This window comes from Hippoglossus hippoglossus, chromosome 4, assembly GCF_009819705.1.
Source record: "Hippoglossus hippoglossus isolate fHipHip1 chromosome 4, fHipHip1.pri, whole genome shotgun sequence".
NCBI lineage: Eukaryota > Metazoa > Chordata > Actinopteri > Pleuronectiformes > Pleuronectidae > Hippoglossus > Hippoglossus hippoglossus.
In genome coordinates, this window is record NC_047154.1 from 20,524,478 (window position 1) to 20,546,796 (window position 22,319).

Below are 22,319 nucleotides of genomic sequence, written 5' to 3' on the forward strand. Positions count from 1 at the left end.
GTTTAGTGTGTGTGTGTGTGTGTGTGTGTGTGTGTGTGTGTGTGTGTGTGTGTGTGTGTGTGTGTGTGTGTGTGTGTGTGTGTGTGTGTCTGTGTGTGTGTCTGTGTGTGTGTCTGTGTGTGTGTGCAGGGATGATGTGGCCGACAGCAGACATCAGGTATGTGAGTGAAGGGTGGCATTGAGTCCTTCACCGGATGGGGGAGCAACTTGCAGTTTCTCTCAGATGCAGAAGAAACTGTAGTAACAGCCACATTCACTAGTATGAGTATGTACAGTACTTTTAAACAACTACAGTATCATTTATAGTGTGTGTAACCTACTATGGGGATTACAAATATACAAAGATGATGTTTAAAAGTCACTTTTTAGTTTTACAGATGTGTTTTAATCAGATGTGTGACATGTCTGTGGTCCCTGCTGCTCTTCTGCTGACTGGACACAATTCTGCAGGTTGATATGTTGTATTCTTGATTTTTTTGTAGAATCCATATAAATACATCTTTTTATTTGGCCGTGTGGAGAAACCAGACACCGTCATCAACAAGACAAAACATATTCTCTAACAACACACTGTATTATACTTGAGTGAGTTTAATCATTCTCACCAGACCTCACTCATTGGCACAATCTTAATGGAACATATTAGGAGGCCGTTAGAACCGACAGTTCAAGCAAAAAACACAGAATTTCATTGCTAACTGTGTTTAAAGATATAAAATGTAACAATTCTTCTTAAAAATGTCTAAAAACAAATAGACCTTTTTTATATTTCGGACTCACGTTATCCAAAATGTTTCCAACAATGTTCAAACCCAAAGAAATCCCCAATTCTATTCAAGGTAACTGGACGTTTCTTTTTGGTCACATTTTAACGCAAACTGCGTACGAAGAAGGAAAAATACACAACTATCCCATTTGCAGTTTTTTCTTTCCGCTGTTTGTATTGGTCACTCGTAAGCAATCGCGTGACCAGTGTATAACGTGAATAAAAATCACCTAATACGTGAATTTGATTTGCGCATATGTCGTGTCAGATAGGTTTTCTAGGGCAGTGGCGGTAAAGACAACTCCCATGATACCATGCTGCGTCATGACATCATCAAACTAGGTCTTTTGTTATTGTTTTGATTGAGAGACCCCTAGTGGCCAAAGTTACATATTGTACGTTTAAACTGGATAGACGGCATCATGACCCCTTAGGGCCAAAACGGCGAAGACAATTTCAGAAAAGTTCAGAAGTAAAACAAGCTAATTCGACAGAGAGTCAGATTGCAACTATTGATCATCAATCATCAAGTCAGTTTCCCGAGAAAAAAGCCAAACATTCTTACTCTCTCTTCTCAGATGTGGATACTTGCTACTTCTCTGTGTCTGGTGTGGTGTGTTTTTAGTGTTTTGGACGCCTGGAAGCTCGAAACCAAATAAAAAACTGCAGAGAAACGAATATGATAGCAGACAGAAAAGAGAAAAGCGTCCACCGCCATCTGTGCTGTGTTCCCAGTGCTGCTGGCTGACTCACTTTCGTGTCGAGTCAGCTCTCTGCCTCACTAAATATTGTTTCAGACTTGAGAGGCACATTTTCGGAGTTAGGGGAGCACATCCGAGGTTCTCCGGCCTGTTTACGTTCCCACTTTTCATCTGCACACTGTTTATTTGGGGAAATAGAGAAAGGAATGCCTGCCTCTCTCTCTCTCTCTCTCTTTCTCTCTGCCTTTGTACCAGACAGAGAGTTTAGTCTGAGATATATCCCCCCCCCCCTCAACTTCTCTGTATTATTTCTGTCACCTGTTTCATCTGGAGATCTGTGTGAAGCGTTCTGCTGCTGAGGCCGACAGAAAGGCTGCGTCTGACTCGTCACATTCGTCTCGTGGGCCATTTGATCCCACGGCCTCGTGGTCCTATTAGGAAAGAGAGGCCGCACCGGAGCTTTAATGAAATAATAAACTGAACCTAAAGCTGATTCATGAGCTACTCCCTGATCAAAGTGGAGAGAGAGAGAGAGAGAGAGAGAGAGAGAGAGAGAGAGAGAGAGAGAGAGAGAGAGAGAGAGAGAGAGAGAGAGCTAGACTCGAAGCTAAGCTGAGGGACACTTAGCATCTGTTTGCTCCACACAGACTTTACTTTGAGCCGGTCATATGGCTTTGATTAGTGTGCTAGTTTTCGGATAGCCTCCACTTTCCCTGGCAACAGTCAGAGACAAGGACAGCATAGTTAGCTCCAGTCTTTAGAGGAAAAGAAGAAAAAAAACCTCACTGTGCATCTTTTTCATGCAGAGCACCACTAGTAGATAACAAGCAAAAAAAAAGAAGATGTGTCAAAACACTTCTGGCTCCACTGGCTTGATTACATTGCAAATTTGGCCCACCCTTAAATTCCCACCTAATTATCCCGAGCGGTGCAATTTCTCTGTCCCTTGTTGCAACAACGACCTCTTTCTTTCTGCTCTCCTCCTTTTTCTATTTTGCAGATTGTGATTGCGCTGGAAACTGTGCGACCTGTCTGCAGCTCGGACCGCTCTCTCTCGCTCTCGCTCTCTCTCGCTCTCGCTCTCGCTCTCTCTCTCTTTCTTTCTGCAGCTACATGGTGGATAATCGCGGTTCATCCAAGCAGAACACCGTGGAGAGATTCAGCGTATGTGCTCACTTGGCCTGCTGACAAACATACGTATTCTATTTTCGCCCCCCAAAAAGTTATACAGCCCAGAGGGGAACGTTTTTCACAACACACACACACACACACGTCGTGGAAGATGTACGACACCATCGCCTCTGAGAGACGGTCGACTCTCAATTTACCTGCATTCATGTGCGATTTATAATGGAGCAATAATTTACCCAGAAAGCAGTGCACACACGTTGTTGTGGGAATCTTTCCTCGAACACTGTCCACAAATCTTTTTAAGCAGCTTTACTTGGAAAGCACAGAGGGGTGGCATTGGGGTGGGGGGGTGGGGTCCAGACTCCCCTTGGTTCTCTTGTTTAAATAAACACGGGGGGAGTTAGTGCTAATGAAAAGCACTTGATATCAATATGCAAGTTTAATAACCCCACAATAAATCGCGAGCGGGAGCAGGGGTAATGAAGGAGGTGAGGGGGGGGGAGTTTGGCCTGTGCAGGAAATGACTGGGAGAAAGCCTGAGGGAGGGGGAAGAGAGAAAGACTTTGGGTTGTTCCACGTCGGAGCTGCAACAGTACAAAGACCCCTCAGTGCTTTTAAAGCAACTTCTCTTTTTACTGTACCGTCCCTTTGCTGTTTGAAATGAAATTAGAGGCACGTTAGGGCTTTTTTTTCAACTTCATTACCCCAAACTCGGTTCAGGGTATTAACACTCGAGCAGCTCACACTCTTGCCATCTCTCTTTCATTCCCCTCTGGGCTTTGCACTCGTCTTTTTCTTTTCTTTCTTCCTCCTCTTTTCAGGAGGCAACTTGTCCCCCCCCCCTGCTCTCGTCACCGAAAAAAGTTTCCCATCTGCTTCCGATTACCTTTGGCTGCAGTTGGTTTGCCGCCAGCCATCTGGGCCAGTGTGGCGTCTCCGCTCTCGCTCCCCTCGCCCCAGACTGCTCTGAGGGAGGGATGCAGGGGAGAGAGGGGAGCCAGGGACAGGAGTGAGCTGGGTGGGCAGACTTTACTGGAGGATAGTGAGGGCCCTTTTTTTTCTCTTCTCATTGACACTGCAACCCAAAGCCAGGAAACTCAAGAAGTTCACCCATGAAACCGTGACTCCTGATCCTGGCTCTGCTCTGTTGTTATAATGGGCGCTGTGGGTCAGAGGAAGTCATTTTCCGTTGTTATTATGAAGCAGACTCGTTCTATGTTGGTCTCTAAGTATAAAAAAATGAAAAGGAAGGAAAAGAGCTCAGTTAAATGTAACCTAAGGTTTATTTACATCAAGGCCAGTCTAACAAGTAGTCTGGGAAATGATCAAAGTTCCTCTTTCCAGGATCTAAACCTTTGATGTGTAGTTGACTGTTGCCTCTAAATGATCATCCTCATCTCTTGTTATTCAAAAGCACCTCTGGCAGCAGGATTTGAACACGTCTTTAGAGGATGAATTGCACCAATCTGTTCACCAATCTCACAGCCAGAAGGTTCTGTGTGTTCTGAGGTTGCATGTTCTCCCTGTGTCTGCCTGGGTTTCCTCCTGGTGCTCTGGCTTCCTCCCACGTCCAAAGACCTGCAGTCTGCGGTTAATTGGAGACTCTAAATTGACCATAGGCTGGCGACCTGTCCAGGGTGTACTCTCGCCCAATGTCAGCTGGGATGGATCCACCCCCCCTCGGCGACCCTAAGCGGTTTAGATAATGGATGTTTGGTTGTTTAGATTTGATATTGAGGTTTTCCTGCTCATTGTTGGAAGTCTTGCACGATCAGCTACTGTTGATACAGAGCTAAGTCACTGCTTGAGATCCTCATTGGTTTCTCGTCACTGACAGTTAACTGTTTTTATTGTTTTTAATGATCATCTTATCTCATTTCAACTTTAGGTTTGTGATTTTCCGGTAATTTAGAAACAGTGTCGCTGTTACATAAAATCTTAGGGATCATATCAAGACTGTTTATATATAATCTATATAAGTAAAAAAAAAAGACTTATTCAGAAATGTTTTGGCACAAACTCACCAAAAATTACTCAGCATTATTCAGGCTATAATCATTACAGGACTCTAAACTTAGTCTCAGATGTAAACAAGCTTCATATAGACACTCAAACTGTCCGTCTGTGACCCTGGACACCAGCCAATTAGAGAGCTGTACGGTCAGGCAGCCGGCCAGCGAGTCACTCAGCCATACAGCCAACCATCACAGTCAGCCAGCGTAGCGGTGATGGCAACCTGCTGCTCCTCTCAAATTGGCTCATTTTACCCCCAGAGCCTCTGACATAATACTCACTTCAAGCCCTGTTTGGGCATTAAGCAGCAGCTCTTTACAAGATCAATGGCTTCTTTTGTGTTTGAACTCTTTCCGGTGGGCAGGCAGCTTAGAGAGCGGGGGCCTCAGGGGCCCCAGGTTGGGACCTGCTGTTGTCTCTGGTCTTCAGAGTGAAAGACAGGGTGTTTGCCCTCCGCCAAAGACAAGATTGATTAGCTGAGGGAATAATGCAGGACTGGGCGGCCCTTCACTGGATCCCGAATGTGACCTGGGTATTTGTTAGACTGGGAACTGCATGGGTCAAAGAGATCTCATGCTCTCTCTCTCTCTCTGCCTGTGTTTCACTGTGTCTCTCTCCTCCCTTTTACCCCCTTTCCTCGATGAACTGCTCCTCACTGAACAGTTTCTCCTCCGCAGGGCAAAGAGAGGAGACTAAACCCACCAGAGCCCCTTGGGAGATCCGTCAAGGCTTTTTCCACGTCTATGAGGACTTTTCTCCGGACTCCGTCCCCACTCACTGATCGACACGCTGCAGAGGCTGCTATGTCCGTGTGAACTCTCAGCTCCTCCTGCAGCCATGGCCCAACAGAGCGCTGAGCTGTCCCACTGCTAGGCGACGGGGCAATCCGAGAGGGCAGGAGACATGTTGGGACAGAGGCCCGGAAACCACTGCACTGAATTCAGTTACTATAGCAACTACTGTAGTAACCATGGAAATGCTACGGAGGACTGGTCTGGTCTGCACTGTCATCGTCGTCATGGTTGCCACCGAGGTCGCAGGAGGTCACAGGGATGAGTTTGCTCAATCTCAAGGTGAGAGGAGGCGATTGTGATTTGTAGTTTTTTCTGTGTGTGATTGTGATTTTCCACTGCGTGTGCGTGTGTATGTGCAACTGTTTTATCACTGCAAGGTAAAAGGACACAGGAAGAGGCTGCAGTGGAAAAACATGTCTAAAACAGACAAACCCTGTAATAACTGCTGCTTCTATACCAGAACATCAACTCTGGTGAGGAGTTCAGCTCTGTAAGACTGACTTAGACCAAGAAATCCTGTTTGAAACGAGATAATAAATCTGTGTTTAACCCGTCTTTGATTCATTTTGGATCGGACAGAGTGGATGAAACCCTCAAAGCAAGTTTTTGATTGACGGGTCAGTGTACGTTCCAACATTCACCCGACTTAAACTTCCATCATAGTGGCTAAAACGCGCACATACAAGTGGTCAAAATGGGTTTCCTACTCCAGGTGACTGGGTTCAGCTCGGACATCCGGAGGGAGCCCGGAGTGGAGGCGGTGCTCCTCTGTGTCGAAAAAGAGCCAGTTTGGGTGGTTTGGACATGTGAGGTTTGAGGTTTGGAGGTTTTCTGGGCTTGTGCAACTGGTTGGAGGCCTCAGGGTAGACGTTGGTGGGGAGAGGAAAGAAAATGAATGGACTTGAGGAAAATATTGTGGTATAGTAAACAGAGTGAGAGACTTGTCTCTATAGTAGCTGAATTTGCCTAATCCGGCTAAAAACTAATACAAGTCAACATACTTCATCATAGTTGTAAAAATATCTTCTATTATGTGATCTTACTGTCATAGAAATGTGTGTTCACCCTTTCCCACTAAACTCTGAGCCGTGTCAGGTTTCCCACCTTATTCTAAAGCCAGGCTGCATAACACAGGTTCAATTTTTCAAACCAATCACAAATTCTAGTTGGGAGAAGAGTTTCAGAGACCTTTTGGATTAAACGCACGAGTAAAACTACTTGGCTCTTTGAGGCCTGTATAAGTAATTGGGAAACACCTCTGGTTTACGGTCTGTGATTGTCTGGGCTGCTTTAATTACTTTCAGTCGTTCGAGGAAAAGTACTTAAATGTATTTGAAGGTCGAGGTGCCCAGTGTGAAATCTGTTCCTCATTTCTGTAAGGGGAATAAAAACCCTCTCTTAATACCATTTTTTAAAATTTGTGTTTAATGAGAATATGTGATTATAAATTAATCTTAACGATCACCATGTGTTCCTTGGTTAGTGTAATTGTTTTTATATGTAATTCCCATGCACAAAGCTCAGATGGTAAAATGTTGGGTGAAACGAGGTGTCTGACCGGCTGAGCTGCTCTGCAGGTCTGCAGGTCACATGAACTTGAACTCTGCTTCCACAAATTATGTTGCTGTGGCACAGACACGTGCCTGACCCCCCCCCCCCTCACCTCACAGTGTTTGTGTCAGTCTCACTTACGCACTGAGGCTGAAGCGACTGAAATCTCCTGAAGGCAGAGACATAAATTCCCTGAGTGTCAGAGTCTCGTCACCCAGAACAAAGCAGTGATTGTGTATTTCCTAAACTTAACCTTTGACCCCTCACTGCCATCTATCTCCAATAGTCTGTCACACTGCTTCCTTTAAATAACCCACCCCTCAAGCACTCACGTAGCTAAGGAGACCTAAGGACATTTCATATAGACACTTAAAGCTGAATGGCTCAACGGGTGATGATGATGAAGCAGCTTGAAATCTGGATATTTTCTTCAGGAGTTGGTGGAGACCAAAACAAAGCTTGTAGGAACGTGAATATCGGACTTACATTCATCAGATGACCAGAGACGTGACTTCAAATAAAAAATAATGATACCAGAGTCAAAAGATTGCTCCATAGCAACGACAGTCATCTTTGTTGGCAATGAAATTGATTTTCTGAGCAAGCATCTTTGTCTACTTTCAGGGTGGGGACGGGGCAGACCTCTCCAAAAGAGCAAATAACATGAGCTCACTGATTGGTCTGGTTTCCAGGCTCCTATATGATACATTGACTGCAGACATAAGTGGCACTGAAAGACAGACACAGTCCACTCCAGTATCTGTAGCGCTTATCTTTGGAGGGTAACGGGGGGCCAGAGCCAGTCCCAGCTGAGAGGCGGGGTACATCCTGCACAGTTAGCCAGTTTGTCGCTAGGCCCAACGCACAGAGACCATTCACACTCACATTCACACCTATTTAGAAAAACGAAAGCTGTATGTATAGACAAAGTCAGAGTGAAGGTTGTGATACCCACTGTTTCTGGCAGCGTTTGGCCTGAGGTCTGAGGGAGGGACATTTTTCCATCCAGAGTATTTCCTTCCACTATTCTCATATGGTGATAATGAAATCAGGGTGATGCCCTGTTCATGGGTGGATGTATCAGCTTCTCTTCACTCTTCTTTTAGCCAGGGAGTGTCCCCCTTAATTAAGCAAACATGTTTCCATTCTCAGTCTCTCTGTGCGTTATTCTTCGATCCTCTGACTCAGACTCACTGAGCACACTGTATTTTGCACTGTTGGCTACTGCAAAGTTCCCTGTGTGTGTCAAGTTACCACCATTAAGAGGTAAAATATCAGATATGTATTTGAGGTTGTGCTGTTTACAAGCAGACCACACAGGACTAATAGTTGGCAGGGTGTGCGATGTAAACAATAACACATGTTGTCATATGTTGTGTTTCATTTGTTTTCTTAAAAGACCCAGGCCACACACAGTTATTCTACGAGACATAAATCGAGAAACAGGAATTTTGATAGAAAGCAGTTGGAGCGACTCTTCAAACTCATTCCTCATTTTGCTTTAATAAAAGTTGTAAAACAAAAAAAACGCAATAAAGATGAGATTTTATTTGTGAAAATTACAAGCAAGGCTATAAAACCTGTCTTGTCTTCCAATAAACTGTACACATCCAAATGTTATTAACACAGCAGTTTACATGACGCTTTAAATCTGTCAGCATCAACATCCCGCTGCTGCTCCGAACACTGGTGCTCGAACATCTGGTGTGTATCTGTTACTCTGGGAAACAACGTAAACCATCAGAGGGACAATGACTTGATAATGATTTTACACTTGTAGTATTTGAGTCATCAGTTTGAACTACTACTTGTGTCTCCTCTCTCCTGTGGGAGCAAGAGGATCGAGTTGGAAATCCTGCAGAGAGGATGTGGCTTTTTACCGTCTATTTAAACCTGTAGTTTACAGTTTTTTTTATTAGTCTATTCTGTGTGAGGTCTGATTAATTTCTTCCATATCTACTTTATTAAAACACTCCCTTCATTTTCTCTCCAGGAGTTTTTCCTGTACTTTAAAGGTAATGAAAACCACCTGTCAGATTCACTTTGTGTGGTTTATTAGAGGAGGACGGACGTGTTGTTGGTATTAGGAAGGTGACGCTTCCAAGGACTAGAGCTGACAGCTTGCCTTCAGGTGTCCATTTAAAAAACACTTAAAAAAGATTTTGTTCTCTATTGCACATTCTTAAAAATTGTCATCTGTTTTCCATATTTGTAAGTGGTAGGAATTTTCCATTTCACTGTACTTGCTTAAAATGTGTTTTTATTGTGGATGCTGTTGTTTCTTTGTGAACTATTGCTGCACAACTAATTTCCCCTTGTGGGACAATAAAGATAATCTCACCTCTTTTAGGACTGTAGTCAACCAAGAGAATAATTTTGTCGACTGAAATTATATCTGCTCTTCAAACAACCGATCGGTTGCAGGGGAAAACTAAATTGGCCACAGCCACTGGGCCTTAATAATAAACACAAATAAAAAGCAAGTATTATATCATATTAAATAACTTTAACCTAATTTATAAACCAAATATACGTTGCTCCATATCTTCTGGGTGTGCGTGAAAACATGTTAGCATAAACCAGTTAGTACTAACTTTGGCCAACACATCACAGGTTTGTGTTGACTGAACATGCCGATGCTATATAGTAGCCACTGCTAGCCCAGATCCTCGGAGTGACTTTTTTCCCATTTATACGTTATCATTGAATTATCTTAGTTTGTTTAACAGTGTTTTTCAGAAAACCTGTGCGGCCTCGAGATAAAAAACACTCGGGCTCTCCCACCTTCTTGAACCGTAACCGGGAACGTACGTGTTCAGCTCGAAAATCTAGCGTGAAATGAACATGTGAGAAATAGCAACTTAAACACAAACACGTCACCGTCCATTTTTTTCTTCTCCAGTCTTTTGACTGAAACCGTTTGTATGCAGAGAGTATTTTTTGCTAAATTGCCTCCTGAGTCACGTGAAGGCAGCTTTTCTAATTGTGCCTGCTGTTTCTTGTTTTTTAAAGCTTGGAGTGTTTTTGTATGTCCCGGTGCAGAGCTCTCCGAGTCTGTACCAGGGAACTCTGATCTCTGGGTATTTACTCTCTGTGGGAATGGGCTGCCTCTCCACCAACGGAGGCCAAAGGTTTGATTAAAGAAACAAAAAAAACCAGCTCATTTGCCTGTGACCTTTCCCCATTAGTTAGCTGTGTGTGTTTGGACAATAAATCTCCCCCAGGCCCCGGCACAGACTGGGACAGACAGGAAGTATACAGTTTCAGGGTAACCGTGGCAACGTCCCTTTGGCCTCATGGAGGACTTGGAGCCTCGTCAGCGATCGGCCAAAAAGTCAGCAAGTCCCTTTTCGCCAACTGGGTTACTCTCTCAATAAAAAGAGCTCTATTCAAAGTGGGCGACGCCAAAATCCTCATCTGTGTTTAATTAGATTCAATTGGATTAAGCTGAATTACGTTTTATTAAGTTAAACTGCGATTGTGGTTTAATGCCTTCTTCATTCCTTTCTCACTTTCTCTCTCTCTCTCTCTCTCTCTCTCTCTCTCTCTCTCTCTCTCTCTCTCTCTAGCTGCCTTCCTGTCCAGTCTGGGCCAGTATGAAATCGCCATCCCAGTACGTGTAGGACCTAATGGCGAGACGCTGGAAGCAGAAACGCATCAACACCAACGAAGAAGAAGACGCAGCACTGAAGAAAGGCCTCCTGACTCTGTACTTTGCTTGAATTTTTTGATTTAATTCTTCTTTTCTGTCCGTTTGTCTTACTCAGTTATTAACTCACTTGTTCTGTCTCTAAGCTTTTCTACCAGCTGTCCACATCACGTAACAACTTCATGCTCAACCTGACGCTGCAGGGAGGCCTGCTGTCGCGGCAGTTCAGGGTCGAGTACTGGAAGAGGGGCAGATTAGCCTGGAGTCACCCTTACTCTCCCCACTGCCACTACATAGGACACCTGCAAGACCAGCCGCACTCCAGCAAAGTGGCCCTGAGCAACTGTAACGGCCTGGTAAGACTCAACCCCCCTGGTCTAATCCACACTGAGTGAGGTCAGCAGCAGGAGTGCTGGCTCAGCAAATAAGGGATCAGATGCGCTTGACTCCGACATCAAAGCATAACATTTTAACAAAGCTTGAGTCTTAAAGCCAGTCTTCATCTTCGGCCAAGTCAACCCGTGTGGTTCTCAAAGTGAAATGATCCAGAATGAAAACTTCAGGTGCTTCTCGAGCGAAGCTTAAAGCAAAGATTCTCCCTGAAAGAGGCTCTCTGTTTTATTTCTCATGGATTTTTTTCTTTTTCTAGTAAAAAAGGCAAAAGTTGCACCAGCTTTTTAGTCTCTCAGTGATTGTTCAGGTGTGTGGAGACTATTTTAAATCATTTCCGTGCCTCGCATCTCTCCGTCAGCAGCTTTTCACTCCACCTTTGAGTGTGGCCCTTTTGAAATAGCTATAAACACTTCTGCCTTGCGATGTGGTCAGACAGCGCATTGTTTAAACTAACTCTTTTCTAGCATAACCAATGCCCAAAGCTGCTGTCATGAGAAACAGTCATACAAATTGGGTGGCCGGTTTATATTCTCCGACAAAGGAACCTTAGTCTAAACAGTTTAAGTAACAGAAGGAGTTGGGAAAACAATGAAAAACGATAGAAGAGAGCTTAAGCGAACACTGCGTGAACTCCAGAAAATGTCCCAGAAAATTGGTTCTGGACATTTTGTGGAGTTTGCCTTTCACATGTAAAGAAAGCAGCAGGAGATTGTCAGAGTCAAACATGTTCACAACTAGAAGAAAATTGGGGGTGGAGCCTGCAGGAGCCAGGACATACTGTATAAATTTAGAACAAAAGTCTCGTTTGAGAATTTTTGTGTTGGTCCTCCTCGCCAAAAGCTCTTATATGTCATCTTTCAAAGTTGACTGCATCTTGTACGTGTATATAAGTTATTTGTCTTCTTCTTCTTTCTTCGTCTGTCGCGTGTTAGAAACGTCATCGACACGCCCACTGTCTCGCTGCGACATTTTCCTGACTCATTTGCATTCTCACTTACAGCCCCTCTGGAAAAATTTCAGGAAAATGTCCAGACTTGAGTGGGTGTCTGGAAACAGCCTGACACTGTGAGACGACACAACAATCACTCCCTTTGAAGCAGACTTTAACATCTGCCTGTAACACACGGTGCATCAAGTTTTAGCACATTCAAAGGCAGTCTGGGAAATGTAGGATATTATTAACCGAAGCTGTGGTCAACAAGGAAGGTCCCAAGAGGCAGCAAAAATATGAAATAAGGATCTGATTTGAACCGTCTCAGCAGCTTTTCAAAGCGGACTCGCTCTGTCCATCTCAAAGGATCAACAACGTCTTATTTACTTCCAGTTCTACTTCCAGTAAAGTCATCTCAGCACACCGCATGTGTCCTCGTCCTTCAGTTGGTTCTGTCTGAATCACTTCAATGGATATTCTGAATCGCAATCCATCATTTTGTTGATGCATCGTTTTTCCTTCGCTCACAACACCGTGTATCTGTGTGTCCTCTCACTCCAAACAGCAGGCCCCGCAATAATAGTTGTATATACAGCTGAAGGATTAGATGTGTTCACAAAGCGTTAATAAGTAGCACACGTAATTACTGTTGGTCAAACCAGCATGAGCACATTCACCAGCGAGCGTGCTGTGTGTCCAGAGGGGCATCACTAACTTTATTATGGGATTAGAGGCACTTTGAAAGCCGCCGCAGTGAGTCGAGGGGAGACACTCGCTTTGACCGAGGCCAACACAGCTGAGCGGAATCAAAGCGAGTGTTAGTGTATCGCTCTCTGCCTCACCCTCTCATGTTTCTCACTCCCGTTCACTCTTTCATGTCTTTGTGTGTGTGTGTGTGTGTGTGTGTGTGTGTGTGTGTGTGTGTGTGTGTGTGTGTGTGTGTGTGTGTGTGTGTGTGTGTGTGTGTGTGTGTGTGTGTGTGTGTGTGTGTGTGTGTGTGTGTGTTCATCAGAGGGCTCAATAAGAGGCGCAGTCTTTGTTTGTTGATGCATTGGGAAAACAGAGCAATAGATGATCATGCTAGGCTTGTATCTTTAAATACACTGATCTGTACTTGGTGAATAGTCATTACATGAATATAAACAAACAACGTGTATATTGTTGTGCATTTAAGTCTGTGTCTGTGCCAAAGACTTTGTAGAGAATTTGTCAATGCAAACATTAGGGCTGCAATTTATGTTTATCGATTAACTTGCATATTATTTTTCAGAATTGTTTAGTGTATGAAGCATAAAAAAAAAGAATTTGCTGAGTTGAAGGTAAAGTCTTGTTTTGATGATCAAAAGTCTAAAACCTCCCCAAGAAAACTGAAAACAGAGAAAAGAAGCAAATCTTCTCTTTTGAGATTGAAATCATATTTAGATCAGATTTAAAATGTGGTTCTTTCAGAATCCTTTTCGAATGGATCACCACTTTCAATCAAAAGTCATTGGCTTAAGTCCCTGTAGAGAAAAAAAAAAGCTTTTGTCAAAGTCAAGAGAATCTAACAGCTCACATGTAACTGTTACTGTTTTCAAGATTTGATGCATCTAAAACTCGAGAGGTTTTTAATGAAATCGCTTCTGCAGGTTTTCTGACCCATCAGAGGAGATTTGATTTATCTTTACCTGACCTTCACTCTGCTTACTTAACCATATTTGTCAATAATCAGAGTATAAGTGATTGATAACAGGTTTTAGCCCTTTTCATTGATGGACTGATGTGATTGTATGAACATGTATGTATATTGCACATATTGCCGTTAACTTCACAGGGATAATTAGTTAAGATTTGAACTGTCTTTAATATTTGTGACGTTTTTATCATAGAAATTGTTCCTGTTATTCTATTCTATTCTTTTCTATTCTACAAATCTGTCTCTCTGCAGCAGGGGGTGATTGTTGCGGGGGGAGAGGAGTACCTGATTGAACCCCTTGTCTCATCAGATAACCAGACCAGCAGGACGGAGAGGGGGGAGAGAGCAGAGGGGCGCCCCCATGTGGTTTACAAGCGGTCATCGCTTCGCCATCAGTACAAGGGCCTATCCTGCGGAGTCATTGGTGAGAGGGGGCGATATTCTGGTTTTTAGTAGCAGCAGAAATGTTTGGTCCGAAAACGAACTTTTAACAAACGAAACATCCAACCTTGTAATGTCGTACGTTAGCTCCGCTCTGCAGTCTCGGAAATTGTCTTCATGTGTCATTGGTCGCTTGGTTAAAGTGTTTCATATGGTCATTTATCTCTTGGCAAGTGATGACAAATACAAAATATTCAGTGAATGATTCGGCTGAAGGGCTGCTCTGCTGTTGTGCATTATTTCATTCTGCATGTGTTCAAAACGTGTGGCTGTGTGTCTGGGATCTCTCTCAGATGAAAAGCCGATGAAGGGGGCGTCCTGGTGGCAGCGGACGCTGAAGACGCCCCCTCACCACGTCGGTCGCGGCCAGCTGCCTCTGAAGCGCTCGGTCAGCCGGGAGCGCTACGTGGAGACGTTGGTCGTGGCCGATAAGATGATGGTGGGTTACCACGGTCGCAGGGACATCGAGCAGTACATCCTGGCTGTCATGAATATTGTAAGTTTCACAACACAACAAAGACTCACACGCACAAATGAGTTGAAACGTTACTTTTTTCAGCGTCAGTGGAGTCAGTGGTGGAAGTTTCTCACACATGGTGGAATTATCATAAAACTTAGGGCCAAGTTTCACACGAAAACAAAGCCAGGACGAGAAGATGTGGTAAAAATTATGATTTGTTTTTGCAGATTTTCCTCCATCACCCAGTCACGGTTTGGTGGCTTGGCGTCGTGCAAAACAAATGAACATCTTGGAGTCGAACTAAAAAACATTTTCAATGTGAGATTAAAGGCTCAGTTGGGAAGAACAGAAACGTCTCCTGGGATTAAAATACGTTTCAGTGCGTCTCTACTCACAAGGATTAGTTGGACATAAACTTTGTACATTTAAATGTCAAAAAAACAAATTTTTATCAATAAATCACAACCAGGCTCATTTATTTTCATGAATAATGGTTCGAGACAGGAAGGAAAAACAAATGTGTATGTGAGGCCGCATGTTTTAGTCAGACAGGCTCAGGTTGTATGTCATCATCTGCACTATTTCTATCACTGAAGATCACTTCACACACAGTTAATCACTTTAAACCTACACACACACACACACTCACACACGTTAGGAATGTATTTAATGAAGGGTTGTTCAGCTGCTATTGTCACAAAGCAGGTTGCATCCAGACTGGTGCAGAATCACAGAAACCAAACTCTTTAGCGGTTTGCAGCAAAGTGGAGCCAAACTACACCAGACACCAGTAATGACAAGTGTCAGAAAGCAGCCTCAGTGCGAGCAGTGGTTTTACCTTTTATTACTCTCGGTGCTTAAACTCTTTAATAACCTCTGGCACTTGTTGCTGCTGTGGTGGTGCTCTGACTTTACAGCTTGCATACAGACTTTCACACTAGTCTGTTTCATACGGTGTTTGGTTATCATTTAAAATCAATCTCAGCAGGGACACGAGACAGGGATGTTTGCTTTCTCAACAGGAAAATCACAGCTGAATCAGGCTGTTTTCCATTACGCATGCAGTGGACGTTATTCATTCCATTTTCAAGACTGGGATTATGTTTTCTTTAACTTCTCTGTATGAATCTTTATTACCTCCGCCAAGGAAGTTATGTTTTCGTCTGCATTTGTTTGTCTGTCTGTCTGTCTGTCTGTCTGTCTGTCTGTCTGTCTGTCTGTTATTTAGCAGGATTATGCAAAAACTACCCAACGCATTGCCACCAAACTTGGTGGAAGGATGCGGTACGGGTCAGGAAAGAACACATTCAATTTGTGTGCAGATTCGGATCAGGGGGCAGATCCAGGAATATTATTTGTCACTTTCTTTAACATTACAAGTTAGTATGTTTTTCAACGTTTTCATTGATTTCTCAGGAAACTACAAGGCCACTCAGAAGAGGGCATACCTCCGCCAAGGCCCAACAGTCCCCTTATGAAACCACATTTAAATTCACTTGATCCGGAGTTATATTTGAATCCACTCATAAATATCACAAACAGACAAACAGACGCATACGAAAAATCCAGAGCAAATGTAGTTTTGAAAGGCAACTGTTACTCTTCTGTCAACCTGTCGTCTTGTCTCCACTCTGGTGTAATGTGCTCTCCTGGTGTCTCAGCTGTTTTTAAGACTGGTCTTTTCTTGTTTCCCTGGAGGTCAGGTTGCCAAACTGTTCCAGGATTCTAGCCTGGGGAATGCAGTCAACATAGTGGTGACACGGCTCATCCTGCTCATGGAAGACCAGGTAAATACTCCTCTCCTCTCCTCTCCTCTCCTCTCTCTCCCCCCCTTCTGAGCAGCATCTATGCACTCTTTGTTTGTGTCAAATTATTGGCTTAAGTGTCTTTTCCTCCACCACTCCCCGGTGGACTGAGTGAGTAAACGCGTCTTGTGGTAATGAAAGGGACAAAGAGGATGTAGGGAGGCGTGGAGGAAGGTGATGGGTGAGGGAAGGCGTTAAAGTCAGGGAATGAGGGGAGTTTTGTACCTGTCAGACAGAACTGCTTTGTGACTGTCTGGCTGGTTCCTGTGGTGTACAGTAACCTCTCTGACCTGCTGTGACTTTAGATTCAGACGCTGATGTAAAACACATCAGCGTCTAAATCTGTTTCACCATTTATAGCACAAGAGAACACCATCACCTCCTTTTTTAACCAGATTCCTCAAGGTCTGGTGATTTTACTAATATGTCCTTGCCACACTGTCAGATGTTCCACCACTTTTGTCCAGACAGAAATTTCCTAACAACCCTCGGATAGACTGAAATAAAAGGGCCACCATGAGGTTGACATTTTTATTTTTTTCATGTGAATGTCTAAGACTCTATATAAATAGGAAAATTCTCAAAAACTGTCAGATTGTCATGAATTATCAAAGAGACATTCATGGTGCTCATTGGATGAATCCTCATGATTTTGGTGATCACCTCAAACGCCACCAGCAGGTTAAACTTTTCACTTATCCAGTGCAATATGTCGACATCTACTACGGATAGATTGACACAGAATCTGGGGCTTTGTTCCTCCTGTAGACGATTCCATGAATTCTCTCCTGTCTCCTTTTCTGTTTCTGAGTCAGATGCCTTGAGATCAGTTGAATGGATGAGCAATACATTTGGTCAACATGTTCATGTTACCTTCAGGATAGACCTCTGACTGCACAGGAGCATATCAGTGGCGAATTTCATCTCCTGTTCACTTCTATTCTGTGCGAGCGAGGGGGTGTTTTCATAGTGAGTCAAGATGGTTGATGGCTGGTATTAGCTGTTGAACAGCTGTTACTTTACCTCGTGCAACAACAACCACAACCTCAAACAGACTATTGACCACAGAACTAATTTGCGTGTGCACCACATCCTGCACCGCCCGAATTCAGCAGGGGATGATTCGTTATTCTCCTCTGCAGGTGATAATCCTTCCTATTTGCGTATGTGTGGCCGTGCCCTTAGGGGGACACTTCACAGTCCACACTGTGCTTCCTGGGGTCCTCAGAGACACATCTGTCAAGTTTGAAGTTGATCGGATTAGCAATTGTCTAGAAACTTATAGGACAGACAGAGAGAGAGACAGATTTCTGGTTTTATTTGTACCATGCTGATGTAAGCATTTAGCCCAATGTGCAGCTGTGTCCCAATACAGAGGGGCTGTCATGGCCGTGGTCTCCTGTCTTTGGATGATATGAATGAGTGAATGCAGGTTACAGAGGACAGAGACTGAGAGTCCAGCTCATAAAAAGGGCCTGACCTTACCAGCACAGCTCAGGAGATGACGGAGCCTTCTGACTACCTAGACCATGACCTTATTAGCCTGCCACTAACAGCATGTGGCGAGACAGTGCCGCTGCCTCCATCGTCGTGTTGACCTTTACTGCAATCTGACAGAAGAATCAAACTGGACTGTGGCTTTGAGGTTTCTTCCACAGATATCCTATTAGGGAACATTTATGATTCATACAGCTCATGCCATGCCTCAGATTTAGCTCCGTAATTCACCACTCGGATGTGTTTTCGTCATCTGAGAGAGTAAATAAGTAAATGTGAGGATCATTAGTGGTGGGCACTATTAATGTTGTTATTCTTACTCCGTGGAGCGTTGAGGTTGAGGTCGGGACGCGATCGCGAGGAGTCTGAGTCGAGTGGTGCTTTTAGCTTTCCAGGTCTGAAAACGGCGAGCTGCCCCTAGAAAAGAAAAGCCGGCCAGCAGTGGGCCCAGAAATGAGCGACTGTGGGATGAGGCAATTACTAGTTATGTCACCGCATGCATTCCTGGGTTACGAGTTCTCGCCAGCTGTGGCCAGCGGTGCATTCCCTCCTCTCTTTCCTCTCTCGGCACGCTCATAGTACTAGAAAGCAATTCCACTCTAATCCTCCCTCCACTTCAGCCTCTTTGAGACAGTGGAGGGAAGTTCTTTTTTTTTCAAGCTTTTTAAGTCAGGGAATCCAAATGTTAGAAATGTGGTCTCCCCATGTATGACATACGGTCTGATAAAGTCCACTGAAAACCATTTATCTCCAAATATTTGAGACTGAAAACTACCATTTCATGTAAATTGACCAATGGGTAAATTCATTTAATTCTTATATTAAAGAAAACCATCAGATTATCAAAAGAAACCTCAACATTTCTGAGATGCATGGTTTTCACAGAACAGAAAGACTAACATACTGGGGTGGAAAACAAGCCTGAAAGTGCAATACAGGAAGACTGGGGCTGGGTTAAGATAGCATTGTTGGCCTATCGTCTGATAGTCGAAATCTCCTCTTTGTTGACATTGGAATAACCTCACATTATTAAAGTATCTTTGCGAAAACATGAAATTGCTGTAGCCCAGTTGTAATCTCCACTCTGTAGTGTTTTAAGGTTTAAATAAGCAATGCAATTTTCCTGATTTGCCTTGAGTCCATTCCTCTCTTGTCTTCTCCTCCAGCCGACACTGGAGATCAACCACCATGCAGGGAAGTCTTTAGACAGCTTCTGCAAGTGGCAGAAAAACATCCAACACCGGAGCAGCTATGGGAACGCCATTCCAGACAACGGGATCGCACACCACGACACGGCTGTGCTTATCACCAGGTAACAAACACCTATCTCACGTTAGGCCCAAACCAGAAAGGAGTCTTTATGTTTGCTGTAGCCCTTAGTTCTGTGAGAGCTTTATAAATATACAACTCCACCTGACGCTGCAGCTCCTCCACATCGTTGTAGATCAGAATATTTTTAGTTTAGTTTAATATATTAAACAGGGTTTCCCAGCTCTTCTCTTCACACGCCTGCATTTAGTCGTATCCCGGAGAGTTGAGCTGTGTCTTGTCCCGACTGAGGTGACGATAGCTGGGACCGCTCTGCCCAGCTCTCATCTCCATTTTTTTTCTCCGCATCTGGAGAAAAAGAGAGAGAGATCTAAGAAAGAAGCGAGAAACAATTAAAAACAGGTTAAAGAAGATGGCGAGACACCCGGAGAGAGGATGAGACATGGAGCAGAAATCAAATCAAAGCTTCCTTGAACCTGAATGTGACAGCCCTGCTAAACCTTAGTCGTCTAGTCATTCCTCCAACTCCACTCTGTTGCTGATTGTGTTGCAGGGGAAACACACGCAACAATGGCAGACACGTATTAAACAGATAAAACACTGGTGCTATTGACTGAGGAATGTCCATCAGCAAACAGCACAGCCACAGTTTGCTCAGAGTCATCTGATCGGGCTGGGCTGAGCTGCCACAAATACTTTCCTATTCTTCTTTCTAACAGAATGTGGGACCAGCTCGTGTTGCAGGAGGTGAACATTCAAACAGATAAATGTCATTACTGTTTCTTTAGCTGTGGCTGTGGTGGCTTTGTGAGAACGTTTGGGTTTTTTACGATGGCATTCATCAAGCAGAGGATGGAAGCTGTCCAGACAGACGACACCACAGTGGCCGTCCAAGACTTCCTGCTATTGTTCTTTTAAAAACGATATCTGTCCACTATCACTGCCGTCCACTGTCTGTCCCCAACGTCTGCGTGTATATTTGTGAATGCACTGCATCCATTTCGAGTGTGTGTGTTTGTAGGCATACAGTGTGTACGTGTGATTACTGCTAATGACGCTTTTTGTATGTGTGTGAGATTCAAGTATTCGTTTTAGAAAAGCCTTTCCAAACCACCTCTCCTTCTCGTCTGCAGGTACGACATCTGCATCCAAAAAAACAAGCCATGTGAAACCCTAGGTAACACACACACACACACACACACACACACACACACACACACACACACACACACACACACACACACACACACACACACACACACACACAAACACACACTTTGAACCTAACTCTGTGTAAATATCTGTCACATTATGGGGGTTTGCAAGTCTCCAAAATGTATTCATAAAAGTTTGTGGTGAAGTTTTCAGATATGGGTTTGGTTAGAGTAATTCTCAAGGAAATGTATTCATTAGTCAATAATAGTCAATGTAATGTCCTCTTGTGTGTGTGTGTGTGTGTGTGTGTGTGTGTGTGTGTGTGTGTGTGTGTGTGTGTGTGTGTGTGTGTGTGTGTGTGTTTGTGTGTTTGTGTGTGTGTCAGGTCTGGCTCCTGTAGGAGGGATGTGTGAGCCGGAGAGGAGCTGCAGCATCAATGAGGACATTGGTCTGGGGACAGCCTTTACTATCGCCCACGAGATAGGACACACGTGAGTTACACACATACACACGCATGAACTTGAACATTTCTTTCAAAGTGACACACGTCCTCCGGTGTTGTGGTGCGGTGCCGTGTTCTCTCTTCCCTCCGCAGAGAGATAGTCCTCAGATTACACCTCCACATCTCCAAAGACAGTTTATGTAATATCCTGCACCATGAGTCATTTCTATCAGTTGTGAATGTGTTAATAGTTGTATATTTTCTTTTCAGTCACACTATTTATTCGCCAGGGGAATTGGTAACATGTGTGGTTGGAACAGCAGCTGTTTTTTTTCATATCTGGATCTCCTTTTGTGATGGTGATTTCCTAAAGCAGCTGCTCTGGATCACTTTGTCGCTGCCTATAAGCTTTATTTCTGATATGAATACATTAAATCAACAAGGATCCCTGATTTGATTTCTGTGAAACCACTGTTTGTTTACTCTTCTTTGTCAGAGTGACTGAGTAGAAGTCATTTTCATTGTTTGTCCACAGAACAGTGAGAAGTGTTAGGTCAGATGGTGGATCCATCAGAGGGTCCTGCCTCCGTAATGATTAACGCAGGTAGCTTTCGAGTGCTGTGACCCCGAAGCTGTCCAGCCAACATGACGGGACATAGTGTGCTCGTGTGTGTGTATTAGTCCGCTTCCCGACTCTCAACACAATGAACAGTCGTTCATAATTGCCATATAAATTGTTTTGACATCTCAGTGCAGGATTAGATTGAATACAGGCCTGTCTGTGGTGCAGAGCACCCACATGAAAAGACAAGACAGTAATGACTCAGCAGAGGAATCTCAGGACATTTATATTTCAGCCTCGAGCAGAGCTACTGAGTGATATCACTGTCTGACATGGATGTTAACATAGACTCTATATCAAGATGGACGGTGTGTCTCCACTTGAACAAAGATGAAGCTATATCCCACATATGGGTGCTGCCATTTGGTTCTTTTGACGTTATTTGGAGCCAGTACTGATTGTGACTATGATTATGTTTTTGATCAACTAATTTCTCAAGAGATGCATTAATTGTTTGGTGAAGAAATAGTATAAATAAAACATCAATAACATTTTTTCATCGTCCTCTCTGGCATCAAATGTCTTGTTTTGTTATTTTGGCTCAGGAGGTAGAGAGGGTCGTCCACTAACCAGAAGGTCGGTGGTTCCATGCTCTTGTCCGCATTCCGAAGATACTGAACCCCAAATTTCCCCCGACAGCCTTATTGACAATTTAGAAAAAGTGTAGTGTATAGCATGGAGGTGTGCGTGAATGGGTGAATGTGACTTGTGCTGTAAAGCACTTTGAGGGTCAGTGGATAAGACTGGAAAATCTTTAAGTCACCGCAATGTGTAAATCAGGCCCTGAATTGATGTCAAGTTGAAAACCAGCAGGACTCTGAGTCCCAGTTTATTGAAGAACAACTGTCCTATGATGCTAATATGATGCTAATATGATGCTAAAATGAACATCTGGTCATATATCATATATTTCTGATGGATAAAGATGAACACATGTAACAGCTGTGGATGTTACTCTGTAATTCGTCTGTGCTTCAGATCCCCCTCAGTTTATCCACAGGGATCCTTTTTTTCCCACTGTCCC

The 22,319-nt window shown here is 43.8% G+C and overlaps 1 protein-coding gene across 3 annotated transcripts in view; it reads left to right on the forward strand.

The window, feature by feature from the left end:
* Positions 1-22,319, forward strand: part of adamts10 (ADAM metallopeptidase with thrombospondin type 1 motif, 10) — a 43,931-nt gene that overhangs the window by 513 nt on the left and 21,099 nt on the right. For 2 of the 3 annotated variants that reach the window (XM_034583409.1, XM_034583410.1), the window contains exons 2-10: positions 5,289-5,684; positions 10,526-10,665; positions 10,752-10,961; positions 13,857-14,028; positions 14,339-14,541; positions 16,209-16,292; positions 18,974-19,119; positions 20,210-20,253; positions 20,617-20,722. In XM_034583409.1, the coding sequence (XP_034439300.1) occupies positions 5,582-5,684; positions 10,526-10,665; positions 10,752-10,961; positions 13,857-14,028; positions 14,339-14,541; positions 16,209-16,292; positions 18,974-19,119; positions 20,210-20,253; positions 20,617-20,722 (1,208 nt within the window). In that variant the 5' untranslated portion in view covers positions 5,289-5,581. Of the gene's footprint in view, positions 1-5,288; positions 5,685-10,525; positions 10,666-10,751; positions 10,962-13,856; positions 14,029-14,338; positions 14,542-16,208; positions 16,293-18,973; positions 19,120-20,209; positions 20,254-20,616; positions 20,723-22,319 lie in introns of those variants that run through there. The other variant, XM_034583411.1, reaches the window with a different exon arrangement.